This window comes from Rhinolophus sinicus, linkage group LG09 (assembly GCF_036562045.2).
Source record: "Rhinolophus sinicus isolate RSC01 linkage group LG09, ASM3656204v1, whole genome shotgun sequence".
NCBI classification, from domain to species: domain Eukaryota; kingdom Metazoa; phylum Chordata; class Mammalia; order Chiroptera; family Rhinolophidae; genus Rhinolophus; species Rhinolophus sinicus.
In genome coordinates this window covers 30,394,213-30,421,795 of record NC_133758.1, presented here as the reverse complement: position 1 = coordinate 30,421,795, position 27,583 = coordinate 30,394,213, and the positions used below count along the sequence as shown (strand labels likewise).

At 38.9% G+C, this 27,583-nt stretch overlaps 2 protein-coding genes and 1 long non-coding RNA gene across 4 annotated transcripts in view; 1 reads left to right on the top strand and 2 right to left on the bottom strand.

Annotated features, from left to right (window-relative positions):
- Window positions 1-413: 413 nt before the first annotated feature.
- LOC141573149 (uncharacterized) lies at window positions 414-7,338 on the bottom strand. The gene is made up of 3 exons (XR_012498766.1): window positions 4,067-7,338; window positions 2,008-2,042; window positions 414-1,304 (listed from the first exon to the last, which is right to left on the bottom strand). It is a non-coding gene; the product is annotated as an uncharacterized LOC141573149 (long non-coding RNA).
- Window positions 7,339-7,475: 137 nt separating this feature from the next.
- On the top strand, window positions 7,476-14,839 carry RMP24 (ribonuclease MRP subunit p24). 2 transcript variants are annotated; one of them, XM_019740842.2, is made up of 5 exons: window positions 7,503-7,658; window positions 7,762-7,784; window positions 9,957-10,153; window positions 11,932-12,131; window positions 14,195-14,839. In XM_019740842.2, exons 1-5 carry the CDS (start codon window positions 7,582-7,584, stop codon window positions 14,337-14,339), a joined length of 642 nt encoding a protein of 213 aa, XP_019596401.2. In that variant the 5' UTR covers window positions 7,503-7,581; the 3' UTR covers window positions 14,340-14,839. The 2 variants fall into 2 exon arrangements, with proteins under 2 accessions (XP_019596402.2, XP_019596401.2); XM_019740843.2 differs by lacking the exon at window positions 11,932-12,131 and having other exon boundaries at window positions 7,476-7,658.
- Window positions 14,840-20,835: 5,996 nt separating this feature from the next.
- Window positions 20,836-27,583, bottom strand: part of RPRD1A (regulation of nuclear pre-mRNA domain containing 1A) — a 63,412-nt gene continuing 56,664 nt past the window's right edge. The window contains exon 7 of the mRNA XM_019740825.2: window positions 20,836-24,296. Within this exon, the coding sequence (XP_019596384.1) occupies window positions 24,147-24,296 (150 nt within the window). The 3' untranslated portion in view covers window positions 20,836-24,146. The remainder of the gene's footprint in view (window positions 24,297-27,583) is intronic.

The window sequence follows — 27,583 nt, the reverse complement described above, 5'->3', positions numbered from 1 at the left end:
CTACGCTGCTGCAGCCTCGCATGCCGGGCTGAGCGGTCGGCAGGTAGTTCCAGCCAAGTTATCCCGTGTGCCTCGAAAGGGATGGCTGCTGGGAATGGGTGTACTCTATTTCGCGGGGTCTTTGCGTTCCCAATGACCCCTCTAGGACAGTTCCCTCCGTACGCTGCCCAAGATCTCCCCCGCGTTCTTCTCTCCTTTCCCTTTGGTGAGGGAATTCGTTACCAGGCGCGGGGACCCATCGGAAACAGAAAACTACTTTTTCCCCCTGCTGGTGATTGAGAGGAACTGCATTTGGTGGAACCAACCTGTTAGGTTTCCTTCTTTCCTAACAGCGAAGGTTGGGGTTCTTCCCACCCACCCATATCAAAAGTTTTGAAAACTTTCCTTTTTACTCATTTTACCTTTTAAAGGGCCATATTAAGAGAAGGCAACGCATTGTCAGCCCCCAGACTAATGAGAATCTGAAAAATTAAGACATGCACAGAACCATTGTTTTTGTTTTTTAATTTATTACGGAAAATTGCAAACATGAAAGTAGGCAGAAGAGTATAATGAGGGTCTAGCTTTTGGTAATGGTTGGCTAACATATCTGCACATAACAATGATAAAAATCTAAGCAAAATATTGTTAAAAGTTATTTGAAGGCCTTGGGGATGCACCAAAAGAAGGCAGAAACTGGAGAGGGGACAACACTTAAAAAGAATGGAAATTGTTGAGATTTGTGAGTTTGAGGCTTTTCACCTGAGGACAACCCCAATCCATGAGCAGCTCTAATGGCAGACAGCCACCACAACCTGACTAGCTTGAAGGGGACAGGAAACAGAGTTTGAGGCCACTGGAATTGAAAAGTTAAGGGGGGTAATCCAAGGAGAAATCCATGAAAAGGATGAACCCCCAAATAGGTGTTGTATTAGTTTTTTATTGCCGCCATAACAAATTATCACAGCCTAGCAGCTTCAAATGACACAGATTTCTTACTGTCAGTTCTGGAGGTCAGAAATCCTTCCTGTAAATCAATGGTTTGACAGGCTGTGTTCCTTTCTAGAGGCTGTAGAGGAGAGACTGATTCCAGCTCATCGGGTGGTTAACAATTCACTTCCCTGTGGTGGCAAGACTAAGTTTCTTGCCTTCTTACTGGCTGTCAGCTAAGGGTTGTTTCCAGCTCCTACTGGCCACTGTTGTATTCAATCACTTGAGGCTTCCTTCCTCTGTCTTCAAAGCCAGAAACTTTGGGTTGGAGTCCCTTTCATGCTTCAAATCTGTCTTTCTTCTGTCTCATCTCTGACCCAGCCCAGAAAGGTTCTCTGTTTTTAAGGAATCATGTGATTAGATTGGGGCCACTCAAATTCTCCAGAATAATCTCTCCATTTTAAAGTCAGTAAACTTAATCACATCTGCAAAATCCCTCTTGCTGTGTAAAGTAACATATTCACAGGTTCCAAGGATTAGGAAATGGACATTTTCAGGGGGCCATTGTGCTGCCTACCAGAGTCTGCTCTCCAATGCCTCAAAGATGTCACACTCTAATATCAATAACTACATTAAATACAAATACATGAGGCATGCCAATTAAATGACAGAGATTGTCAGACTGGATTAAAAAAAAAAATAAAAATAAAAACAAGACCCAACTGTATGCTATAAAAAATAAAAATAAAAAAAGCAAGCAGGACTTTAACTACAAAGACACAAATAGGCTGAAAGAAAAAGGATGGAAAGAATTATACCATGCAAAGAGAAAGAATAAGAAATCTAAAGTGGTCAACAAGCATATGAAAAGATGCTCTCCATCTCTAATCATAAGAGAAATGCAAATCAAAGCCACAAAGAAATATCATTTCACATCCATTAAGAGCGCCACTATCAAAAATAAAAAACAGACAATAGCAAGCATTGGTGAGGATATGGAGTAATTGGAATGCTTGTGCTCTGTTGGTGGGACATTAAATGGTGCAACCATTATGGAAAACAGTATGGAGGTGTCTCAAAAATTAAAAATAGAATTACCATATGATCCAGCAATTCCACTTCTGGGTATTTATCTGAAAGAATTCAAAGCAGGATCTCAAAGAGATATTTGCACACCCATATCCATTGCAGCATTATTCAAAGTGGCCAAGATAGGGAAGCAACCCAAATGTCCACTGACAGACGAACGGATGAAGAAAATCTGGTACATACGTATAATAGAATATGCAGCATTTAAAAAGAACAAAATCCTGTCACATGTTACAGCATGGATAAACCTCAAGGACATTAAGCTAAGTGAAGTAAGCCAGTCACAAAAGGACAAATACTGTATGATTACACTTGTATGAAGTACCTAAAGTAGTCCAACTCTTAGAAACAGAAAGTAGAATGGTGGTTTCCAAGAGCTGTGGGGGAAGAGGAAACTAGTGTTTCATGGGTATAGAGCTTCAGTTTCACAAGATGAAACAGTTCTAAAGGTCTGTAGCACAACAGTGTAAATATACTTAACACGACTGAACTGTACACTTAAAATTGTTAAGATGGTAAATGTAGTGTTGTGTTTTTACCACAATAAAAACAAAAAGAAATCTGAAGTGGCTATATTAATATTTGATAAAATAGACTTTGAGACAGAATATTCTATAGAAAAAGAGGGAAATTTCATAATGATAAAAGGATCAACACATCAGGAAAACATTACAATTATAAGAGTTAACGTACTTCATGTCAAAACTTCAAAATACCTTAAGAAAAACTAACAGAACTAAGGGGACAAATAAGCAAACCCACAATCATAGTGAAAGATGCTAAGACCCTGCTCTTGAGAATTAATAGAACAACTAGACACACATAAAAATATTAATAAATATATAGAATATCTAGAAAACACTACCGTTCAGGGGTTGATGAACTACGATCTACAGGCCAAATCCCACAAATGAAGTTTTCATGGAAAACAGCCATGCCCATTTGTTTGTATATCGTCTATGGCTATCTGTGGATGCTTTCACAGCATTGAGTAGATACAACAGAGACTATAATCGCTTGAAAGGCTAAAATATTAACTACAGAGCCCTTCACGTGAAAAGTTAGCTAACTTTCTACTCATTTCAAGAGTGTTTGTGATTGCTTGTTGGAGCATTTGTATAATAGCTGCTTTAAAGTCTTTGTCAGATAATTCCAACATCTGTGTCAGTCTTGCTGGTCTGTTGAGTGTTTTTCCCCATGTGAGTTGAGATTTCTTGGTTTTTCATATGCCAAGTAATTTTGAATTGTCTGCTAGAAATTTAAAATTTTATGTCATGAAAATTATGTAATGAGGTCTTATTTAAGTCCTGTGGAGGGTGTACATATTTTTGTTTTAGGCACTATACCTGCTTAGGTTCAGGCTACAGGTTCAACCCACCTTCTGTGAGCTGTGATTCAAATAGAAGTCCAGTTTTCAAAGTTTTTGCAGTGCCATTCGGATAGATCCTGAATATGTGTTACTCAGTAGTCATGTGGGAGCTGGTCAATGATCTGTTAGTTTGGTTCTTAAAGTCACTGGTATACTGATCAGATCTGTGTGTACACAGATCGGTGGTGAGCCCAGAAGTTCATATTCAACTTTATAGGATTTTACCATGGAAAGAGCTCCTCTCTCTCTACAATCTCTGCAGTACATTCCAGTTCCCTGCAATTTCCCTTTTGGTTCTATGGCCAGGAAGCTGGGGCCAGAATGTGACTCCACTGTTGTGTACTTTTGTTACTGCTCCCATCTTTGGCCAAGTGGCAGAAGACAGAAAGGGTGGGGGGAAGCTATAGAGATCGGTCAATTGAAGAAGAATGTTCCCCTTCTTCAGAGTTTTGGCTCCTGCTGGTTCCGGCTGTGGCCTTTGCTGCTGCCACCAGGGGATGGCTTGGGGACTGGGGCTCAAGAAAAATGGAGAGAAGGAAAAAAACACACAGAATTTCACACTCTCTCACTGGGTGTTAGGCATTTCCTGTTACTCAGCCGGAACTGAAGGGCTCCCCTGGAGATCTCTCTACACACATTCCGTGCCCACTTCTGGGCTTCTGGCTGCAGATATCAAAGCAACAAAAACGGTAAACTCACCTTTAGCTCACTGGTACTTCAAGTCTTCTCCACGCAGCCTGCTACTGTTTACATTTCAGTTTTCCTCTCGGTGCTCTATGCATTCTGTCCATTTTATAGTTGCATTCAGTGGGCGAGTATGAAGGCCAGTGTGGCAGGAGCAGTGTGAGGGTGGGCAGGTGCAACAAGGTGAGGTCTGAGGTGAAGCAGCGACCAGCATGCAGGGCCCTGGAGAGCACGGCCAGGGACTCGCGTTCCAAGTGAAATGAGGAGCCTGGAAAGGACTCTAAGCAGGGACACTCCCGTGTCCCAACAAATGATTTACATTTTAAGAAGGCCACTTTGACTGCCCTCTGAAGAATGGACTGGGAGAGAAAAAGCAGGCAAGAGCAGAAGCAGATAAGGAATGTAGGGAGCTGTGGTAGGTGTGCAGGCAAAAGAAGAGGGTGGCCAAGAAGGGAACAGAAGTGGGCAGAATCTTGATTTGCTTCTGGTGGGGAGCCTGCAGGCCCTTCGGGCAGACTGGCTACATGGGGCACAGAGAGGGAGCAGCAATGCGGCTTCATGGGGCTGAGAGGGAAGAAACCGGACAGCAGGGCAGGCTGGTGGGGGAAATCAATAGTGGTATTTGGGCCCTACTGCATCTGAGAAAACAAGATGCGAAATAAGTACAGATGCTGAGGAGGCATCTGGATATCGGAGTGTGGTGCTCAGAGCAGACAGAAGAGGAACACTTGAAAGAAACTATGCTGAGAGACGGGGAGAATACTTGTACAAGCACATATAGTGCATGTCCCCTCTTTTCTGTGAAACAGATAAAGAATCTAGAAACAGATGCAACTATGTTTTTAAAAAACGTATATACGATAGACTGGCATTTTACCTATGCCATGGGGTTGTTAGGATTACATGAATACAAGTAAGATGCTTAGAAAAGTGCTGGTACATTCAGTGTTCATCGGAACCTTTGTTTTTTGTTATTTTTTTAAAGTCCAATTCCAATGGAAAAAGACAAGTTTACCTAGTAAGAGATCTGTGTATAACTTGCTGTCCATCTGGGGAAAAAATGTGAATTGGATGCTTTACCTTATACTTAAGTGAAAATACATTTCATATCAATTAAAGATGTTCATGGAAAAAATCAAACTAGAAAAGTATGAGAAACACATCTGGATGAATAGTTAGTTATCTAGCCTTGGCATAAACAAAGCCTTTTTAAGTTCCACAGAAAACCCAGACCCAATAATGAAGAGTCTGACCACATGCAAAATTCTGCATGGCAAAATGCTATAAACCATGCCAAGGATAAGAAGCAGGAAAATACTGCGTTATATATGACAAGCAGAGGATGAATTTCCCCCAAATACAAAGATCTCCTAGAAACTGATAAACAACCCATCAGAAGATTTCTCTTCACAGGAGAAAATGCAAACCACCAAATATATTAAAGGAGGCTTTATCTACTAGTATTTAGGTGAACCAATAGCCCTCGTCCTTTCACCCGTCCAGTTTGACCCAGCTTTCTCAGACATTGATGCTGGGAGCGTGAATTGCTACAACCTTTTTTTGAATGGTCTGGCAAATAAAAAATGTGCATATCATTGCACTCAGTAATTTCTCTTTTAGGAATTCAGACAGAAGACATAAAAAAGCACCAGTATGTTTGCTGCTGCACTGTTTGAATTAGGAAAGCACTAAAAGAAATTTGAATGGCCGTCAATAGGAAAATGGTTGAATAAATTACATTACATTTTGTAATGTTAGCTGTTAAAAAGCATATGTGAGAACTACCTATAGTGACTTGGAAAGATGTCTGTGACCAATTGTTAAGGAAAAAGGCAAATTATGTGGTAAGGGACTAACATTTTATTTTTGGTTTTGGTATTTTGTATATGTGTGTACGTTTTTGTTTTTTTGGTGCGTGTGTGTGTGTGTGTGTGTGGTGTGTGTATGTGTGGTGAGTGGTGGTGTTTACACATTCATGCATGCACTTATGTGTGTAAGGATGTAGAAGGAGAAGATACCCAACTGACAACATTGATCACCTCAGAGAGGTAAGATGGAAAGGTGGGAAGAGCAGACATAATAACTTTTCTTTTGAAAAATTAAAAATTGTCTATATATATATAGATGTAAATATATACTTTCTCTTTACAAACCTTTGTATCATTGGACTCCTTGTTAAAATTAAAATGAAGGATAAATAAGGATAATAAATATGCAGAATACAGATATATATAAAACAAGTCAATGCCCAAAGGGAAATAACCCAATTTAGAAATGGGCAAAGGGCTGGAACAGACATTTCTCCAAAGAAGATATACAAATTGCAAACAAAACACGTGAAAAGATGCTGAATGTCATTAGTCATTAGGGAAATGCAAATCAAAACTACAATGAGATGCCACTTCGCAACCACTAAGATGGGTAGAATTAAAAAACAAAAATGGAAAATGGGTGTTGATAAGGGTGTGGAGAAATTGGAACTCTTGTTACACATGGAATTACCATATGACTCAGCAATTTCACTCCGAGGTATTTAAAGCCAAAAGAATAGAAACACAGGTATTCAAACAAATACATGTTCATGTTCATAGGAGCACTATTCACAATAGGCAAAGATAGAAACTATTCAAATATTCACCAACAAATGAATGGATAAACATGTGGTACATACAATGTAATTATTATTCAGCCACAAAAAGGAATGAAGTTCTAGTATATGCTACCAGGTGAAGGAACCTCAACAACATTACACTAAGCAGAAGAAGCCAGACACAAAAGATCACAAGTATGATTCCACTTATATGCAGACAGGGACAGAAAGCAAACCAGTGGTTGCCAGGAATTGGGAGCAGGGAAGGAGCAGCAACTGCTAAATGGGGAATGGGGTTTCCTTTAAGGTGCTAGAACTGTTTCAGAACTAGATAACAATGGTGTTTGTGAAACATTGTCAATGTATTAAATGCTACTGAATTGTTCACCTTAAAACGGTTCACTTTATGTTGGGTGAATTTCAATTAAAAACAGGAAAAGAAAAAAAAAAAAAAGCTCTCTTGTGCACATGCCCAGAGCAGGCTGGACTCGGAATCTCTTCTCCCAGGCTGAGGCCGCGATTCTCTCAGGGGTCTCCCTGCGGCCCCGCATCCTCAGCCAAAGTCAAGACCCCGGTTCGAAAATTTAAAGGGCGACATGGGCTTTGGAAATCACAATAGGGGTGTCAAAAAAAGAGTAACAGGAGAGAAAGAGAAGCTGGTAGGACACTCGGCTCCTTACACTGCCACCCCCTGACGGGTCAAGTTTCTCCGTCCAGGTTTGGGGCTAAGGAGCACCCGCACTGGGCACCCCAAGCTGGGCCAAGGGCGGGAAGAGGGTCCGACTACGCGTCGGGCAGACGCGAAAGAAACCGGAACTGCTCACCGAGGGCGCGTGTTTCTGGAGGGAGCTTGAGGGCCGATGTCACTGTACGCCGGTAACCCAGCTTCCGGAGTCTCCTTTTGTTACCGGGTCTTAGCGGCGTGGGGACGGCGGTGGCGATGAGGCAGAAGCACTACCTTGAGGCCGCGGCGCGGAAACTACGAGACAGCTGCCCGGGCCAGGCCCGCTATCTCCTGTAAGAGGCACGGGAGGGGACGCGGGAGGGGACGCGGGAGGGGACGCGGGAGGCGCGAGCGGCCAGGAGGTGTTTTCTCACGGGTCTGTTTCTCTTTTTACAGCTGGACCTACGGTTCGTCACAAGGTAGGGGGAACGTCGGTCGGTTGGGGTTCAGGCTCTCGCCGCCCCGCTCCCCGCCCTTCTGCACGGCGGTCAGAATCATCCAAAAGAGAAATCTGATCGACCCACTGCCCTCATAAGCCCCTTCCCCGCAGAAGCTTCTCAGTTTTGTGAAAAATCCAAATTTTCATGTGTCTTAACTTACCGGCCCTACTAGCAGCATCCGACACGTTTATCCGTCTTCTCGAATAGTTCCCTCATTGACGTCCAGGTCATCACAGTTCACCTCCAGCCTCTTCAGCCAGTTTGCTTTCCTCCTTCCGCCCTGCTTTCCCGTCTCTATAGATGGTGGCGTGTCCCGCTACTCTGTCTTTGAACCTCTTTCCTAGCTACACTCACTTTCTTGGTGACAGTGTTTCATCTAGTCTCATGAGTTTTAAATGCTGTAGACTGAGGACTTCCACATTTATATCCGCAGCCCAGACCTCTCCCCTGAAACCGAAACTCAGATGGATGCCTTCTTGACAAGGTTGGAATATCTATTAGGCCAAAACCCGAGCTTTACCCCCAACACAATTCTTCCCATTTGGTAATGGTAACTCATCTTTAATCAGCCTCACAACCTTGGGGCCATTCCTCTCCAAGCCAATATGACAGCAAATCCTATTGGTTTTAAAATATATCCCCAATCTAGCCACTTCTCAAATCCATTTTACCACTAAATCATCAGTCTTTCTCCTGGATTACTGCCGACAGGTCCAATCTCAATCCAGCAACCAAAGTGAGCCTAATAAAAACCTAATCTAGATCCTGGCACTTCTATGCTACAAACTCTCAAATGACTTCCCATCTCAGAGGAAAAGTGAAAATCTTCTTAAAGGACTACAGGCCTTACATCACAGGATCGCACTACCTTTCTGACCTGCTCTTCCTCTTGTTCATTTAACTTTAACCACTATTAGGCTGTTTCACAGACTTTGCAGCTGTCCTTGCTAATGTCTGGAGCTCTTATCTCATGTCTGTTTGGATTTCTGTCTCGCTTCCTATGGTCTCTGCAAATGTCACTCCAGGAAGCCTTCCCTGGCTACCGTTAATGATGACAGCAGCTTCATCATCACTCCCTATTTCCTTCCTGTCTTACTTTTTTCTTCCCAGCACTTAACATTCGGTTTTGTTATATTTATTGTCTCCTCCAAGAATTGTTCATTGCTGTATGTCCAACACCCAGAATGGTGCCTGGCACTTAACACTCAAAAATAGGAATTTTACATTGAGTAGAGCTAAGTTACAATCATGGTACTTAGCTCTTTGTAGTGCTACTGTATCCCTAGTACTTAGTATAGTGCTCACCAATAAACAGTTACTGAATAAAGAGACGATATGCCCACCTTACTTTTTGTATGAGGGTGTGATGTATCACCTTCACACCCTCACCTTTCCCTCAATAGCCATGCTTTCTTTCACTGTACTTTTACCTGAAAGCCCTTTACCCATAATGGGTGCCATCTCCAAATACAGATAGAATTTGTTGTCATCTGTGACAAACTTTGTCAAGCTATCTCTGAAGTGTTTCCGGCTGGTCTAGGCAGTTTAATAATTTCCAGGGCATTTAAATCACATTCTGTTACAGTTCTTACCAGTCTTATCTTCATTTGTTTAGGGCTACCCTAGAAAATGAGTTCTTTAAACATAGCAACTCTTTCACTTCCTTATTTGTGTCTCCACAGCCTGGCATGGTAGATGGTCAGTGAATGCTTTGATTTATAAAGGGTCTGGGGCAAGTCTGTTGTCTTCTTAACTTGTACTGAGATAGCTACCTGCAGACAAAGCCCAGCCCATAAACCACTAAGTTGTGCTAATTAGTTTAAAAAGAAACAAAATGACAGTAAAATTTATTTGATAAATGTGTTTGTAAAATAGGTGAGACATACAGCCCTTTTTACTTAGAAGCAAGTAATGAGCAATATAGCAGAATGGGAATTCCCTATCTGTTGCTAAAAGGAGTAAATAGATAGAATTAGTGTTTTGCACAATAAATTATTGCCAGTTTATCTTTTTATAAATTCTCATATTTTGAGTTTGCTTAAGGAGAATGTATATCTGCTTATATCAATATACTTTTTCACATTTATAATAAAAACGGGTAATACAATATTCTGATTTGCTGAATCATGAATTTCATTTGTATAATTTTAGATGCTAAAAGCACTTTTGAAGGAACATGTCCTTACTGTTTCCAGTTGCTGGTTCTGGATAACTCTCGAGTGCGCCTCAAACCCAAGCCCAAATTGACAGCCAAAATACAGAAACTTCTTAATCGAGAAGCAAGAAATACACTCAGATTTAAAGAAGCAAAAATTGTGCAAAAGTATAAAGACTCCAAAAGTGTATTGGTAAGATGTGTAACCTAAAATTTTCTATACCAGTATGTGTAAGCTAGAATTTTCTTTCACTTAAAATGATGTTGATTAAGAACAAGCCTCAACATAACTCAGATATTTGTACCGTGTTGCCCCGAAAATAAGACCTAGCCGGACAGTCACCTCTAATGCATCTTTTGGAGCAAAAATTAATATAAGACCCGATTTTATAAGACCCGACTGGGTATGATATGATGATATATGATATAATATGCTATGATATGATATGATATACCGGGTCTTATATTATTTTTTGCTCCAAAAGATGCATTAGAGCTCATTGTCCGGCTAGGTCTTATTTTCGGAGAAACGGGGTAGTAGTATATACTTAGATTGTCAAATCATATACATAAAAATTTTTTCTAGTGATTACTGTTTCATCAAGAGTACAGCTTATTTTGTTTTTCACAATTACTTAAAACCAAACATCATGGGCTCTCAACTGTTTTCAGATCTCATTATTGAGCACAATTCTTTTCACAAATTTGAGGATTTCTTGAGCTGACCAATGTGACTTCACATGAACTGCAGCTAGTAGCAATAAATTATTTTCTCAGTTAATGGTCCTTTTCTTCAAACAACAGTACCTTTGTAATTAGTTATCAGTGTCACTTCATCCCCTCTCCATGTCAGAATATGTATTTATGCCCAACAAAGGTAAGTATCTTATGTTCATTCATAACCTTTAGTGAGGGTCTGTCTTGTGTCGAACAGTGCGAAGTATGAGAGATATAAAATGGAATAAAACAACCGAAATCAAATTACTTATGGCTTATTATCTAGAGACCAGTATCAGATACTTTACCTGCATGTTTATGTTACCATTTATCAACTATTCGAGTGCCTGCTTATGACCAGGCACTGTGCTGGGCCCTGGGCGTTGAAGGCTTATTGTCTGGCCCAAGACTCCAATTAGTAATTACTTGGAACTGCCATGTTTAGGAGTTTACCAGTATTGGACAGGTAAGTACATTTTGCTTTGTCATAAAATTGACCTTTAATCTATATCCAGTCTCTTCAAAAAGTATAAAGCACTTATATAGACCTTTGATATATGAAGACATTTCATTTGCATTTTCATCTGCTCATGAACATCAGAGTACTTCTCAGCTAAACGAGCTTGTATTAATTTTGTTGAGGCCTGTGCATTGTGAGTCAGATATGTAGAAGAAAGGCATTTAACTAGAAAATGGACCATTTCTTGAAAAATGAATCCTGAAAAGAAAATCAACCTCTAGAGTTAATGAAGTGAAGAGGTTTGAGTATGTGAGAATTCATTTGAATGGTTTTTATAAATTACTTTAGACCTGTATTTACAGAATCACTAGATTTGAAAGGTTCACTTTTGTGCCATGTTTTATTGTGAAAAGGCTTGGAGTTCATCTGTAAAAAATGTTACATGTCTACTGCCATTATAAAGAACATCCAGGTAAAGGGTATCATTCCCAGTCTCCTTTTGCATTCCCCCCCAAACATGGTTTTACATGGAGAAAGTAGAGACTTTGTTATCTTTAAAAGGTGTTTTAAATACAAATGTTTAGCCATTAATTTTTTCATTGCAGATGTTCTCATTTTAAATTTGTGTTTTGTCTGATTCCTGCGGCTAGACTACAAGCTCCCAGGGCAGCCTCTGTCAACTCACCCTGTAGTACCTGGTATAATCCCTTATATATAAGAATTTAATGAATGTGTAGTTTATTGGCTTAAATTGTAAGAGAAATCAGGCCAAATATTTCTTCTTTTTATGGTAGTTGATTACTTGTAAAACATGTAACAGAACAGTTAAACATCATGGTAAAAGTAGAAGCTTTCTGTCAGCATTGAAGAACAATCCTACCACTCCTACACGGAAACTCAGCGTGAAGACACCAGAGAGAAAAACTCGAAGTTCTGCAAAGCTGAATCATGATAAGTCTGGTTCCAGAGGCAAGAGCCCAGCATTGATTTTCAGGTATCTTAATTCGTTAAGCTCTTTGAAATGCCATTAACTCCTAAGTGTTTCTTCTAATTTCCTAATTACACTCCCTAAATTTGCCATGCAGTTCAGGCCTTTCCCCCCTTTTTTCCTCGATATCCTTTGCTTCTCTAGTGTCATATACTCCCGTATCTTCCATTCTCATCTCGGCATGACTTCCAGGTATATTCCTCTAACTTCCAACCTCTACCTGGGCCTGTTCCCAGCTGCCTGCTAAGTATATCCACTTCACCCCGCCACATGTCCCCACAGCTAACTCCTCAAACCTGCCCATCCTCAATTCCTTATTCCTGAACAAACATGCCCTTCTAGACATTCTGACCTGAAATGTTGTCGGTGACTCCTGAGTTGATGACTCCTGCTGCCTTGGGCCTTGTCCAGTTAGCCGCCAGTGCTACCTATGCTACTTCCCTGTGTCTGCATCTGTTTTCTCCTGCTGCTACTGTCTCTTCAGGGCTTTATTCACTTTTTGCTGGGGCGGCTACAATAATTTTCTGAGTTTTCCTGTTTAAACCCTCCTAGTGATTAGAAGAGTGATTAGAAGAACCTCACTCTGTAGCATGTGGACCAAATACTCCCGCATGGCTTTCTAGACCTTACTCTCTGGCACCAATCTGTCTGCCCATCTTACTTTGCCTGAATTCATCCTATATGTCAGCAAAATTGAACAAGTCAAGTTTACTTTCCTGCTCTAAACTTTGTTCTTGCTATGTCTTCTACCAGAAATTCCTGTGGAAATCTAACTGAATAGGGATTAGTCAAATGATATGAAGTTAACTATAACTGGGCACATGTTCTATTTTTAATAATCCTCAATACTGTATTCATTACAATAGTCAATAAATTTAATTCCATAGAAACTGTAAAAGGAATTTTTGAATATTTTGTTATAGAAGAGAAAGTGAGTCTGATAGTTTCTTGAACACAACAAAATTCAGGAAGGACTGGATTATCTCTGTGTATTGACCGAATTTTCTTTATACTGAGTTTGATGTTTATAAAATTGGGTAATAATTAAAATTTCAAGTCCGATTTTCTCTATATTCTCAATTTAATTATTTTGATGTTTGTTACCATGGGAATTCATCATGGACATTTCCACTTTATTGGATAAATATAAATAAAAGAAAATTTGGTGTATTTAAAAATAATCAGGGGCAGCCGGTTAGCTCAGTTGGTTAGAGCATGATGCTCGTAACACCAGGGTTGCCAGTTCAATCTCCGCATGGGCCACTGTGAGCTGCGCCCTCCACAACTAAATTGAAACAACAATTGGACTTGGAGCTGATGGGTCCTGGAAAAACACACTTAAAATAAATAAAAGTTTTTTTAAAAAAGTTAACTATTTAGACTAGACTGCTTCTTAAATATATTTCACATTTATCTTATCGATGAGGAGTCAGAAGAGGATTCAGACTGACAAACCCCAAATAAGCGATCAGGGGATGGAACACAATTGGCAGGAATGAAATAGAAAGAGGCGTAAATATACACATACCAGATGGGGAATCGTTTTTTGAATGAGTATTTTCAGAGGGCCTCCTCTGTGCATGGCACTATTAAAAAGCACTGAAACATATAATTAGTATTACAAAGTGTCTGCCCTATGGAGCTTACATTCTGGGGGTAATAAGATACAATGGAATGGTACCTACATGTGTAGGTTGAGATCCTTTACTTCTGAAAAAGGAAGTGGTCTTGAGCTGTGAAGAGGTAATATGTTTTTAAAGTCCTTGCGAATCTTGATGTCAGACTTAAAGGGAACCCAGACTTGACACTTTACCTTTAGCCTTCTCTTTCAGCTGTGATAGAAGCTTCCAGAACCACCCAGTATACCAATTAAATGTTGCCTATAGCCCATTTAGTGAGGACGATTTGGGGAATGATTGTGCTTGGTATAGCTACTGTTTGTATATGGCCATAATACAGAAGAGCAGAAAATGATTCTAGTAGCAGTTATATAGGCTAACTAAACAGGAAGAAAACTTTTTAAATTCATTTGTCAGCATACCTAAGTGTGGTTTTATGTTTCTTTTCAGAACACCTACCTCTGGACAGTCAACACCCACTTGCTCCTCAAAGAAAACAAAGAAACACTTCTCTCAACTAAAACTGTTACTTAGTCAGAGTGAATCCCAAAAGAAAACAAAGGTTGACTTCAGAAATTTCTTATCTTCTTTGTGAAGGATGGACTATGAAAACAAGAAATGTTTAATGCAATTTCTGAAACTAAAGTTAGAAAAACAGCTTTATGAGAGGGTCTACTAACTCCTTTCTGGATTTCTGTAGCCTTATTGCTAATTCAAAAAAAGGATCAAGTATCTGTGTACTTGTTTTCCCACAAGCATCTGCATGACTACATACTAGTAAAATCTTAACATTCCTATTTTGCATGCAAAAGTAGATATATGGGACATTCTTGATTATAGATGATTCAGTCGGACACCAAATTTTTCATTTTTACAATTTTCTATTGTTTCTTTGGTAATATTTCACCATCAGTGGCATCATGTGCTCTGGTGAAGACTTATTTCTAGTTCTAAAATTTACATTAGAACCTAAGAGTTTAGCTGTCTCAATTTTTTCTGGAATACAGATATACTTTTTAAAAATGTAGGCTAGGATGGTATTCAACCTGTTTTTTAAAAACTCATTAAATAAATAATTTAGATACTTTAAACTATGATCTGTTTCCAAGCCTTTCTCCTGCTTACAGTTTAAAACTTATTTTTCTCCCATTAGGGCTTGGTAAACTGAAAAGTCAAGGTTATTAACGAGTAGGTCTTGTAGTTGTGTGAAGTGAAATTATACCAGCTAGTGTCAGTATTAAAGAGGGATGGTGAGATCATCATTCTGAACTTGAGACTAAGCCACAGGCTGCGGGGCTGGGCCTTCCCTTTGTGTCCACAGCACCAGGCATAATACTTTGGTCATGACAGATAATTCCCCTTTCTGGCTAACTTCTCATTGGAACATCTGTTTCTCTTGAACTCTTGCTCTTCTGTTTGCTTACCCCTCTCCCTGATCACTCAGCCATAGTGAGCTCTTTGCAGTTCTCAGAACACACCATCTTTTTGCCAGCTTTGGGCCTTTGCACATAGTTTTGGAAACCGCTGTCTACTCCAACCCCACTGCATTATGCGGGGACACTTTTTTTTATCAACAGTACTGGTGACCCTATAGTTTGTTTCTGATTGTGTCTCTAACTGCTTATGAGCTCTGTGCAGGTCTGGGTGATCTCACCTGGGCCACTAGCACCTAGTTTCCTGCCCAGCACATAGCACAAGCTCTGCAAATATTCCTACACTACAACATTTTAATTCCAGTTCCTTAGCCCAGTTGTTCCACACTAGGTTTAGAAGTAAGATCTTTTCCAGCCACATTACTGGGAAGTGGATAAGAACTAGCAAAAGTAGGAACTCCTACGGTAGGTGGAGAGTTTTTACATATCCTTAGCTGCAAGTGAAGAACATGGATCCGTAGCTTGCTTTTCTATTTGGCAGAAAGGGCCTTTGGGCATCTCTAAAATTATTTAAATTATAGTGTGGATACAAAACTCTTAGAAGAAAATAGGACTAAATCTTCAAGAACCTTGGATTAAGCAATGGTTTCCTAGATATAACACCAAAAGCACAAACAACAAAAACATAAATTGGACTACATCACAAAGACTTGTGTGCTTCAAATGAGGATACCATCAAGAAAGTGAAAAAACCCACAAAATGGAAGAAAATATTTGCAAATTATGTATCTGTTAAAGAACTCTTAAAATTCAATAATAAAAAGACAAAACATGGACAAAGAATCTGAGCAGACAGTTCTCCAAAGAAAATAAATGGTCAGCAAGGTATATCCTTGCTCCTAGGTATATCCCCAAGAGGACTGAAAGCATGTCGACACAAATCTGGCATATGAATATTCACTGCAGCATTATTAATAGCCAACAAGTGGAAACCCAAATGTCCTGAGATGTGGAGCCAGGAACAGCAAGCACCACTGACCCTGTGGACTGCAGCAAGCCTATGCTAAACTAAAGGCAGCCATCGTGAGGGTGAAAAGGGGACCCTCGTGAGCCAGAAAGGGAAGGGGTGAGCAGAACCCTGAGAGAGGAAACCAAATCAACAGGAATAGATGGAAAAGGGGCAAGAGGGAACGAGGATCTAATAATTGTCTCAGTATCACAAAGAACTCTGGTGTCACAGAGCTGATCTGTAGGCTAAAATCATGTGCAACACGTCCTAGTTCATGGTATCCATTATTCTCACCCTCAGCACAGCCCCTTGGGCTTTAACTGCAAAAAGGACAAGTGATGTTTAATGTGATCCCTTTAGATTTTAGAACTCTTAAGTAATGTTCCTAAGTATATCAACCCGGAGAGGGGCAGTGCCAGTGGATGAACTGGGACTCAAAATACAATTGCACATTGGAGACATTGCTCTACTTTAAAGCCGAGTTCTCTCACTTTCTCACTGGTGCCTCTCTTGCTTGCTTCTCTCCTGTTAGGTTAAAAAAAGGCAGCCTACCCAACAGGGCTAGCCTGGCCATCTAGCCTGGGTGTCACCCGTCCTCTGACTCGAGGCTTGGTCAATGGAATAGTCCTCCCTTCACCTTCAGCTTCTCCCTCTAATGGTTCCTTCCAGTCAGCACTTTTTTTTCTTCAGTAAACCATTTCCTTGATATATAACATAACACAGAAATGGTCAAAACTGACCACAAGCTTAACTCAGGGGCCTCTGCTGGACTTGGAAGGCACTGTACCTGCCTCTGCATAGCTCTTCTCACACAGGGGCCGGATGACATTCGTGCCTGGGTGCCTCCCAGTCTGAGCTCTGGGGGCTGTAACCCCAAAGCAGAACTCAAAGTGTTCAATTTGTTTCTGTCTGGCCTGGGACTAAACTTATAATGAAATATAAATAGGAACTTTTCAGAATAAAAGTCAATTTGCATAGAATACTAATTATTTGAAAAGAAAATCCTAATTTTGATTTTAAAAAATATGGAGACAATTTTACACAGACTAGTTTTAATTAAGTACAATCTTTATTTTCTATTTTGATGCTCAGAGAGCGCCTTTTAGGCTGACTTCTTTATTCTTTCAATTGCATCAGAACTCTGAAAGCAGCCTCTTTGTTTTCTTGCAAAGAAAAGTCCCAGGACCACCCTCGGCCCTAAGACATGGCAGCAGCCACTCTCCAAGAAACCCTGTTACTTTTGAGCTGACATTAGTAGTGACGCAAAATTAGGATGTTGGGGATACTTTTACTGAGGGATAGAAATGGTATTTCTATATTAGACCACACCAGAAGCAGAGCTGGAAAACAAATTCTTAAAAATCCTGAGTTCTCATATTTAAAATTTAACTCATATTACCAAATGCCCAGTTGAATGTTTTAACCCAACCAAATAATAGTTGATAAATCATACAATTATTCCTTTAATTAAAATTCTTACTCCAGTACAGCCTACTAATCTTTGTGGTCCTGCCCTGCAGAACCTGGCTGTGCTATTTACTAACTAATCTTTAATACTTAATTTCTGAGTCTGTTTCCTTATATGTAAAATGAGGATAGTACTTACTTTGGAAAAATGCTGTGAGGACTGAATGAGATGATACATGTAAAGCACCTACAAGAGTGGATGGCATATTGGAAGTGCTCAAGCAATTTGCTATTATCACTGATTTAAAAAACCTATAAGAGTATCAACACCAACCACTATTTGAAGAATAAGATCTAGCCTATGGTGGCTGTCCTTTGAATGCGCCTCACTAATGATGTAGGCCAATTGTTTTATTTGTAAAAATATTTTTATTGTGATTATATTGACAGACTCATAGAATCTTCTAGACTAAACTTTTGACAGTTCTCTGAGCCCTCTTTTCAACTAGGCCTTATTTTTGAACACTGTCTTGGGCCTCCCTAGCTCAGTTTTAGCAAGAATTCTGCTAAGTCAATTTAACGAGAATTCCCCCACCCTCGATATACGGTCATCTTGGCCTGCCTTCATCAACAATCCTGTCAAGTAAGTTTGGCAAGAATCCCCTACCCTTGATGTCTCCTCTTAGTAATTTTCCACCCAGTGATCCCTTCACTCTGCTCCTTGGCCATAAATCCCCAGCTGTCTCTGTCATATTCAGAGTTGAGCCCTGTGTTTTTCTATCCTTTTTGGGATAGTCTTGATACCTATTGCAAAGTCCTTAATAAAGTCTTCCTTACCCTTTTAACAAGTGTTAGAATAATTTTTCCTCAACAATATCAACACTTGCCTAGTACATCTTCTGTCTAGTTTAAACTCATGTTTAAGACAGTTTTGTGTTCTCCCAAGTGACAAACTTACTTTGGTAACTGCTTTCTTGAGGAGGCATGTACTGGAGGTTAAGGGAAATGTGTCTGATGAATTCACTTCATGAAATGCAGAAAATCCAAGTGGTTCAGTCTCAAAAGTTTTGTATAAGGGACCCTGCCAGCCTTGGTTGGATCTTCCTGTATTGGCTCAATCTATAAGTACAAGATATATGAGGTGTGACAATTAAGTTCACGAACTAATCCTAGAAAAAGTGCTACATACCTCATTGCTGAATATCACTACAATCACCTTCGAAGTACTCCCCTTGGGAAGGTATGTACCGATGCCAGCACCTAGTCCACCCTTCAAAGCAATTTTGGAACTCATTCTGGAATGGCCATCAGAGCTGCTGTATTACCTTTGATGTCCTGAATGTCATGAAATGTCTTCCTTTCAATATTTCCTTTATTTTCAAGAAAGAAGTCATTGGGGGCCAGATCACATGAGTAGGGAGGGTGTTCCAATACAGTTATCTGTTTACTGGCTAAAAACTTCCTCACAGACAGTGCCATGTGAGCTGGTACGTTGTCGTGATGCAAGAGCCATGAATTGTTGGCGAAAACTTTAGGTCATCTAACTTTTTCACAAGGACTTTTCAGCACTTCCAAATAGTAAACTTAGTTTACTGTCCAGCTGATACAAATTCATAATGAATAATCCTTCTGCTATAAAAAAAAGGTTAGCAACATTGATACAAGTTTGCAAATTTAATTGTCTGACCTCATAAATACAGAAGTTACTGGAATAATTCCAAATTATCTTTTACTTTTCTCGAGGATGGAAATTAGCAAGTTTGGAGTCAACATACTTTTATAAATTGTGCATCACAAAATAATGGCTATAAATCTTGGGTACAATGATCAATTGTCATTCAAGTTAACAAAGGAGAATGCAACGGTACAGTTGTTTATATAATTTTTAATATATTCAATTCAATCTTATTAAGTCCTTTTAATTTTGTCTTCATATGAAATTTTTAAAAATTTATCTTTTCAGACCTATCAGCTTTTTAGATAACATTTTCTTACTATAATATGCAATCACAGATACACATCAAATATACATATAATTTATAATATTTAAAGTATGTCTTTGAATTCTTAACTTTTAAATATATAAAATCTCCAGACCGGTCATTAGCTCATAGTCATTTCAGATTATTTCATCATTTCATTCTGAACCTAGGAAAAATCACACAAAGCTCCTATAAAGATTGGGTAATGGTGTTAATTATCCATGTTTTGGGTTTTTGTTTCAATATCTTGGAATTACATTTACAGTATATAGATGTATATAATTCTCCCATCCAGGAATGAAGAACCAGGGTACTGGCCAAAGGACGACATCTCCCAAACTTTCTACGTGGTAAGAATCAAAATTCTGATTCAGTTGGTATGCGCCCTTTCTACAAATGTTCCAAGTGAGCTTTATTAAAGAAGTACGGCAAACACAGCTCTAGAAACACTCAAATTTCTAGTATTCCCCAATTCGGCTTTAAATTCAAGGTGTGGTAGAAAGGCCTGTACTCTAAAGAAAGAGTTCAATGTACTACTGTGTTTCCCCGAAAATAATACCTGGCTGGACCATCAGCTCTAATGCGTCTTTTGGAGGAAAAATTAATATAAGACTGGGTCTTTAATAATATAATAATATAATATAATAATAATTCCCAGTCTTATATTAATTTTTGCTCCAAAAGATGCATTAGAGCTGATGGTCAGGCTAGGTCTTATTTTCAGGGAAACACAGTAAGTGAAACTGTTCACTCAAAAGCACTTAAGGTACACCTGAAACTAATAAAATAAAAAACCCCACAGAAACCACTAAAAAACCAAAAAACAAAAAAAAACACACAAAAAAAACCAAACCAAAAAAACAGCACTACTGAGCAGAGTGTCACAAAAGAAGATTTGGTCTTGTTCTCTGCCCATAAGGAACTTGCTATATAATGAACTGTGAAGCCCATACTTCATTTTTACCTGGAATTTTAAATCGTGAAGCAAGTCACGGACTTCAAAAGTTGGTGTAGAGCAGGTTGTCAACATGTGGTCCCTAATCCCAGTGTCACCAGCCTCACATTGTTAGAAATGTAAACCATCAGGCCTTCCTTCAGAAGCTCTGGTCTGGGGCCCAACAAATCTACAGCTCAATAAGGTCTCCAAGTGATGCTCCCTCAAATTTGAACCATTGGCCAAGCAAGAGGAACGTCCTTCAGCAGTTTCTCCACCATAACATCACTGAGTACTTCCAATACCTTCCTTCCTTCCCAGTCCATTCATCTCTCCCCTCCCCACCCCATACCCAATTAATCAGATTCACAAAAATAATCTACACATTTCAAAAGGAACATAAAACTTTATTAAGAACATCTTATACTGTCATCAGATACAGCCAAACCAATAGGGGTAAAGAAACGGAAACTTCATCTACCCATGTGCTATTGCCACCTCAGAACAGACTCGCGTGGATGGCTGGAATTATAGATGGCAGCACATGCTCTGTGTAAGTAAATTCAGTAAGTAACTCAATGCTCCCTTTCTACACAGAATAGGGTTTACACTTTAAAAAGCTTTCATATAGTGCAACAACTATGAAACAAAACTACATCTTTAGGATGTATAAATTAGGAGCTATTTCTTAATAGAATATAAAGCAGTTTAGTAGCTTTATGCTATTTCATATAATATAAATTTTTAGAATGGAAAATTCAGAAAGGACATTCTAGCTTTCCCAATTAATTTGTACTTTTGAGCTTTTTTCATTCGAAAGATTTCTCAGAACCAGTTCAATAACTAATACATGAATTGTTCATCTAGTGACAACCTAGTTTTGTCCTTTTAATTTTGCAAATCTAGATGATGAAATCATCATCCTTATTTTTTCTGATTCTGAAGTTCTTATAGAAAAACCCTGATTCAGAGTGCATGTGAGAAAAGGTACCAGAATAGCTGCATCTGGACCGGTTTTCCTAGAGGGGGAGGTTGGCTACTGAGCACAGCTGATTTTCTCAGACTCCCGGGTTCCCCCAGGTGGTTCTTTTACTTACTGTAGTGATGGAAGAAACAGAGGGAATGCCAGGGAATCTGTTCAAATTGCCACTCCAGAGAGCTCTCTGCACTGTTTGTGGAGAAAAGAGTGACGGCATCCATTCAAACCACAGTACCCCTACTGCAAGTGTGGTGATACGCTTTTCGTTCGAGGGGCCAGGCCAAAATGCACTCAAAGATGCATGATTTGCTTCACATACACAGTGGAGTAAATGCTCATGATTTAGAATTTGGTATTATAGTTCCCCCATCTAACCCTATGTCTTGAGAAGTAGTCTACCTTGTAGAAAAGAAGACTACTGCTAAGGCGTACCATGTTAACTATCATAAGGCGGAACACGTAGCTTCTCAACCAAATCATATCATTTATGTTTCTGGTTAGTGAATTAACCAACAACTGAAGGTTTGAGGAGGATTGGTCAAAGGTCGGGATTGGGGGTAGGATTCAGGTTGAATACGACCACTTATCACAAATCGCATCAAGCTCTTTAAAAAAATAATACATTTTTATAATAAATATTCAGAGTAGATATTGGCATTAAAATCAGTATCTAAGAAGTCTGTCTTACATGGTGAAAATATTTCAACAAACTTCTAATAGATTTCAAATTTTCCCAGGAGTACATAGTTTATAAATTAGTTTCCAATGGAAAAAATATATACTTTGAATGGATAAATCACCACTTTAGCAGATCATAAATAAGGTCAAGATGTCGAAAATAAATTAATATACAAGTTTTTGCTTTCACTTTAACCTAACTTACGTGGTATACTTTTATAACAGGTATAACTAGGTTTTTATAATTGTGCACTTGTTACCACACCTTCCAAGCTACATCTTTTTTACATATTCTACACTGAGGGACAGAGGTACGTAAGACAGACATCCCAATGTGTGAGTCTGGCTGCTGCATACCACTTCCTTAGTTAGAGCGATGGAACAATGTTACAACTGCTGGTCAGGATCTACTATTAGTACTTTGTCAGCTACATTAATTCACGTCAACATGAACCACATTCATGATTAAGTGGATTCAGTTCCCAGATGAGTTTTCTGTGAGAAAATGTGTCCCGACTCCCAAAAGGTGACTAAAAAAACTTTGGAATATTATTAGCCATACATGAATGGAGACTACTTATACATGTCTCTGCTTTGGAGAGAGGTCAAACTGTTAGAAGCACAGCTGCCAAAATTACTGGCTATTAAAAATAAATATTTGCCTTCTCTTTCACATATAAATTCATTTTAACTACAATCTCTAACACTGAAGAAGAAAGAGTGAAGCCATTCAGACTAGTGAGGCATAATTGGCTTGTGGGATTTAAAGATGTTTTATTGACTATCTAATTTGAATGTGCTTACAATGAAAAGAAAAATGTCTTATAAAGTAATGAATGAAGAAAAACGTTTATCCTAAGTCATTATTGAGTACAAATCCACAGCTTAACAACGTGATTTAAAAAGAAAGCAGGAGAGCATGCAACTGCTCTAACACACAGGGTTAGAAGTAAAAGGTAAAAGTACATTTGTTTCAGTTATTCTAAATATACAAATATAATATTTACCAGATCTACCCTGTAGTGTAGCACTGCTTAATTTCCAAATATACAGTCATTCGAAAACCTTAAGGAACCATTAAAAATGTTCCAGGCTACTTTACTGAACATTAATGAATATTATGTTCTTGAGATATTAGAGCTAAAAATACCATTGTTTTTAAAGTTAAACGACTAAGGGAATAATAAAAGAATCATTATTTTGTTTCTTTTAATCCCATAGATGGCTTTATGTTAAAAGGAGACTGATCTGACATATAGAAATCAGTTCCAGAACGAAAGTTGTCCTCTTGGTAGAATGTAAAAATTTATAGCATTTCCAAAGCATTTCATATTGATTTTATCACATAATTCTGAACAATTTAATCAGTGGGGTCCCTATTTAACACTCCTTTTATTGTACACTGGCAATTGGAGTGGAACCCCTGTGGTGCTATTATGGAAAAGTTCTCTGAGCTCTGATCTGACCCTAAAAATGACATCCATGGTTAGTGTTAAATGCCCCAGGAAATAAGGAATCAAAGGCCTCGAGAGGCACAGAACTGATATTTTGGTTGGGGAGAAGGGTAAAGATAAGTTGGAACATTTAGTCCCTTCTACAATCAAGTCCTAACTATACCTTAATGAAGTCTCAATCAACTCCTGATTAGTTCTTACCCTTTAAGAATTACATACTATACAGTGATTAGATAACGAAGAAAATAAAGAAAAACATTTGAAAATACATGAAGAAATAGAAACATGGAATTTCTCACAAGGCCCTGGATCAAAAAAATTTACAAAAGATCTTTTGAAAATAATCACTATTTGTGACTTATTATTAACACACAGAGATCATCACTTTGTTTGAACTAAGTCATGTTAACTTACCAATAAAATAGTAAACAAACCAACATTTTAAACAATTTTATAAATTACTCGTCTTTTTTTTTGTTTGTTAGTGTCACTCTCTCAACAATATACAAAAATAACGCTACAGGACTATCTACCTAACCTGTCTCCATCTCCTGCAAAGTCCTGGGCCCTGGAAAGAGACTGGTCGTCAATCTTCACTGTAGATGTCCCCCGCGAAAGGCAGGTGCATGTGGCTGCCAGTGACATTGGGCAATCGAGATAAGTCTGGCAGGCTCTGGATCCGGGACCTGAGTTCTTTGCGCACCAGGGAAACTCGGGCTAACTTGCGCTTGTATTCCTGTAACATCAAATAACTTTCATTAGCGTTCTGGCAGTTGGAGCTGATGCTCTATGTAAAATCTGGTATTACACTCAGTTAATGCTGAATAAAAAAGATGATTACAATGTGAGCTTTAGGATCGAAAAGGATTTCAGAAATGGACAACTGGGAAAACTCTATTATTATTACAAAAACAACACAATCTTAAGCTGTTGTGTCACACGTGTATAAAGAAAACTAACATATTAATATGCTTAACCTCAGCATATGAGATTTTCAAGTGTCCTTGAGCTTGGATAAGAAAAATCACGTATTTATTTTCACAAACCTAAACTAAAATTTAGCAGTGTTCTATTGGGAATGTTGGCAACAAACCACAGGACTATTATCACTATCTGTGCATTTGTCTCCAATAGAAACCAGTTGCTTCCATATTACATTACAGTGTTTTACAGCTATCTTGAAATACTGTTTACATTTATCACTACTTTGAAATCATGATAGTTATTAGACCAACTATTAAATGTTATTTAATGTGTCAACATAGAAATACATATTATTGTACAAATTTTATTATTTCAATAACTGTACTTCAATATAACTTGTTTCTTCTGTAATGCTATGCATTTTATTTTCTACACTTAAAATATTTAAAACTTGAGAAGGGGTCCGAGTCTTCACCAGACTAAAGGATTCCAGTGGCACAAAAAAAGTTCAAGAAACAGTGCAAACAGTGGCTCACGGATGCAGAGACTGGATACTAATCAAGATCAGGTTGGGCTTCCAGGGAAACAGCCCATTCTCTGTAGTGGGATTATCTCCCTTTAATTGAAGTTCCCAGATTCCCACATGGGAGGAAAATCCTTCCATACTCCATCACCTAGTGGAGGCAGAATGTAATGGGGGATCTAGAAATGGGTCTTCTCCCTTCTAGAACGACGAGAACCCTTTCTCTCCCTCTGGCCAAAGCTGATCTCACAAAGAAAACAGAGCAGGTGAGTCATCGATCAGCTTTCATTTTGTGTAGAAGGCCGATCAGCAAAGAGCCCTTCTTTAGTGTTTCTCAACTTTGACTGCACGTCAGAATCACCTCAGAAATTTTTGAAGGAAATCAGACTTTTCAATAGAATTCCAGCCCCACTGCATGTCCATTAAATGAGAACCTCTGGAAGCAGGTCCAGAGCTTGTGAATTTTGTAAAAGCTCCCAAAACGAAGCTAATATAGTCAGAATTGTAAACCACTTCTCTACAGTTTTTCTGCCTAAAATGAACTCAAACTAGTGAGGTTTCTTCATACAAATGAGCCTCCACTTTGAAAGAGTAACTATACCTGGGGAAAGGGATTTTCAGAATTACTATAATATAATCCAACAGCTATATGAGAACGGGGAAAGGTGGTTTCTGAAACCTGGGGAACTGGGCCCACTGGCAGACAAAGCAAGCAAGGTTGAAAGCTGGGGAAGTCAAGGACAGCTTTGGGTACACAGATGAGATGTCAGTTTTTCCATGTCTTACATGTCCCTGCATTTCTAATCTATCATGAAGATCAAGGCCGAGTCAGAGAATTTAGTAAGAATTATAGTTTTCTATAATCTCAAGGTATGCTATTTCTCTTCCCTTTTCCTCTTTACCAGTGGTACAGACTGGGACACTGGGTAGGCTTCAGCATAGCAGCTCACAGTGACATACAAAAGATAAGCACCAGGGTATTTCACATTCGACATCCATACTTCTCAATAGGATGTCATTACCCATCTCCACATTTAGCACATTTCTTCCTCACAACACGCTAGTTAGTGTGAGGGCAGATACACATCTCCATCTGTCTCACTGTTCTTAGCTGAATCATTCTTGAATAAATAATATCTAAAGCACTCTGGGGTCAGCACAAAATATTCAGATGCTGTTCAAACATGCTCCAAAGCAATTACTCTCCGCTCCTCTTGAGGCCAGATGTTTTGAGCAATGTCCTGTGTGCCGTTAGTGATCATTACTGCCCACCCTAATTTCTCACATCCAGATAAGCTATTCAATTAAGATTTCTCTTCATCTTTTGGTTCAAATGATATGTGGAAATTAAAAGTCTTCAGCCCCCTGGCATACATTGCAAACAAGAAATTGGTAAACATTAACAAAAGCTGCCATTTTTTTAATGTCTGTTATATACTAGACATTAAAATGTCCTCATTTAATCCTCTCAATTATCCTATGAGAAGAGTGACTATCCTTCATAAACATGTGAAATCATCTTTTCCCAAATTAGGAACAAAAGTAGTGTCAAAAGCTTTTTGCTACTGTCACAGGCAGACTTTCATCCTAAAGACAGAAGGTTTAAGTAGCTGCGGTAAACTGTCTGATGTTAGGCTGAAGACGAAACTAGATGAACCCTGATAATTACCTGATTGTATGATCCAGGCCATAGTTTTAAAAGTTTTGAATTGCATCACTGGTGGGGTAGAAAAAGGCTCCAAGATTCCATGGGTCGGTTTCTTACGGCAACGATGCTTACAATAAGATGTATTAACTTTGATTCTCATGTACAATGAGAGTACTTCTCTTAGATAAGAATCATCACAGCACCATGAATGTATGCACTCTCCTCTTTCACAGAACTATTAGAAAAGTATTGTGACTAACTATTTATGACCCTCTGCTCCACAAGACTGCAAGTGTTATGATGGCAGTCCACGGCATATGGCAAGTATATATTTATTAAGCATTAGAGATACAGTGTTAAAACAAAACAGATGGTCTCCTGCCTTCACAAAGCTAACATTTCAGGGGGGAAGAGGCATAAAAAACACAAAAATATTATTTTAGGTACAAATACAATGAAGAAAATAAAGCTGGTTAAGATTAGAATAAAATGGAGCAATGTGGGGAGAGAGTCGATTACTTTACAAGTATACAAAAAAGAGGGGATTAAGGGTTCAAAAATTTTAAGTTTCGGAACCACTGACCTAGAGGATATTGGCTTCTAGCATGACAGTGCAATGAGCTCAAGTGACCCACTCCCTAGTGAAACCTATATTTAAAAACCACAACCAACATTTAAAGCCTATAGAAACAATCCTAAGGGCAAAGAACATATGAAGAAACATCTATTTCAGAAAATCTATGAAACTTCAGCAAGAAAGGGAAGAGTCTGTGATATCTAAACCAGGACACTGCCTTTCTCCCCACTCCCAGCTCATCAAGGCAGATTCCAAACTTCCACAGCCAAGAACACTGGGGTCCCTCTCCCTGCAGCTCCAAAAGGGCTTTATTCCTGCGAAGAGCAGGACACCAGCATTTCCCATCCTATT

Bases quoted from the DNA above. Each gene is read 5' to 3' on its own strand.
- RMP24 (XM_019740842.2), top strand. From the start codon at position 7,582: ATGAGGCAGAAGCACTACCTTGAGGCCGCGGCGCGGAAACTACGAGAC. The intron at 7,659-7,761 runs GTAAGAGGCACG...CTCTTTTTACAG, and splicing joins GGCCAGGCCCGCTATCTCCT to CTGGACCTACGGTTCGTCAC. The intron at 12,132-14,194 runs GTATCTTAATTC...GTTTCTTTTCAG, and splicing joins AGCCCAGCATTGATTTTCAG to AACACCTACCTCTGGACAGT.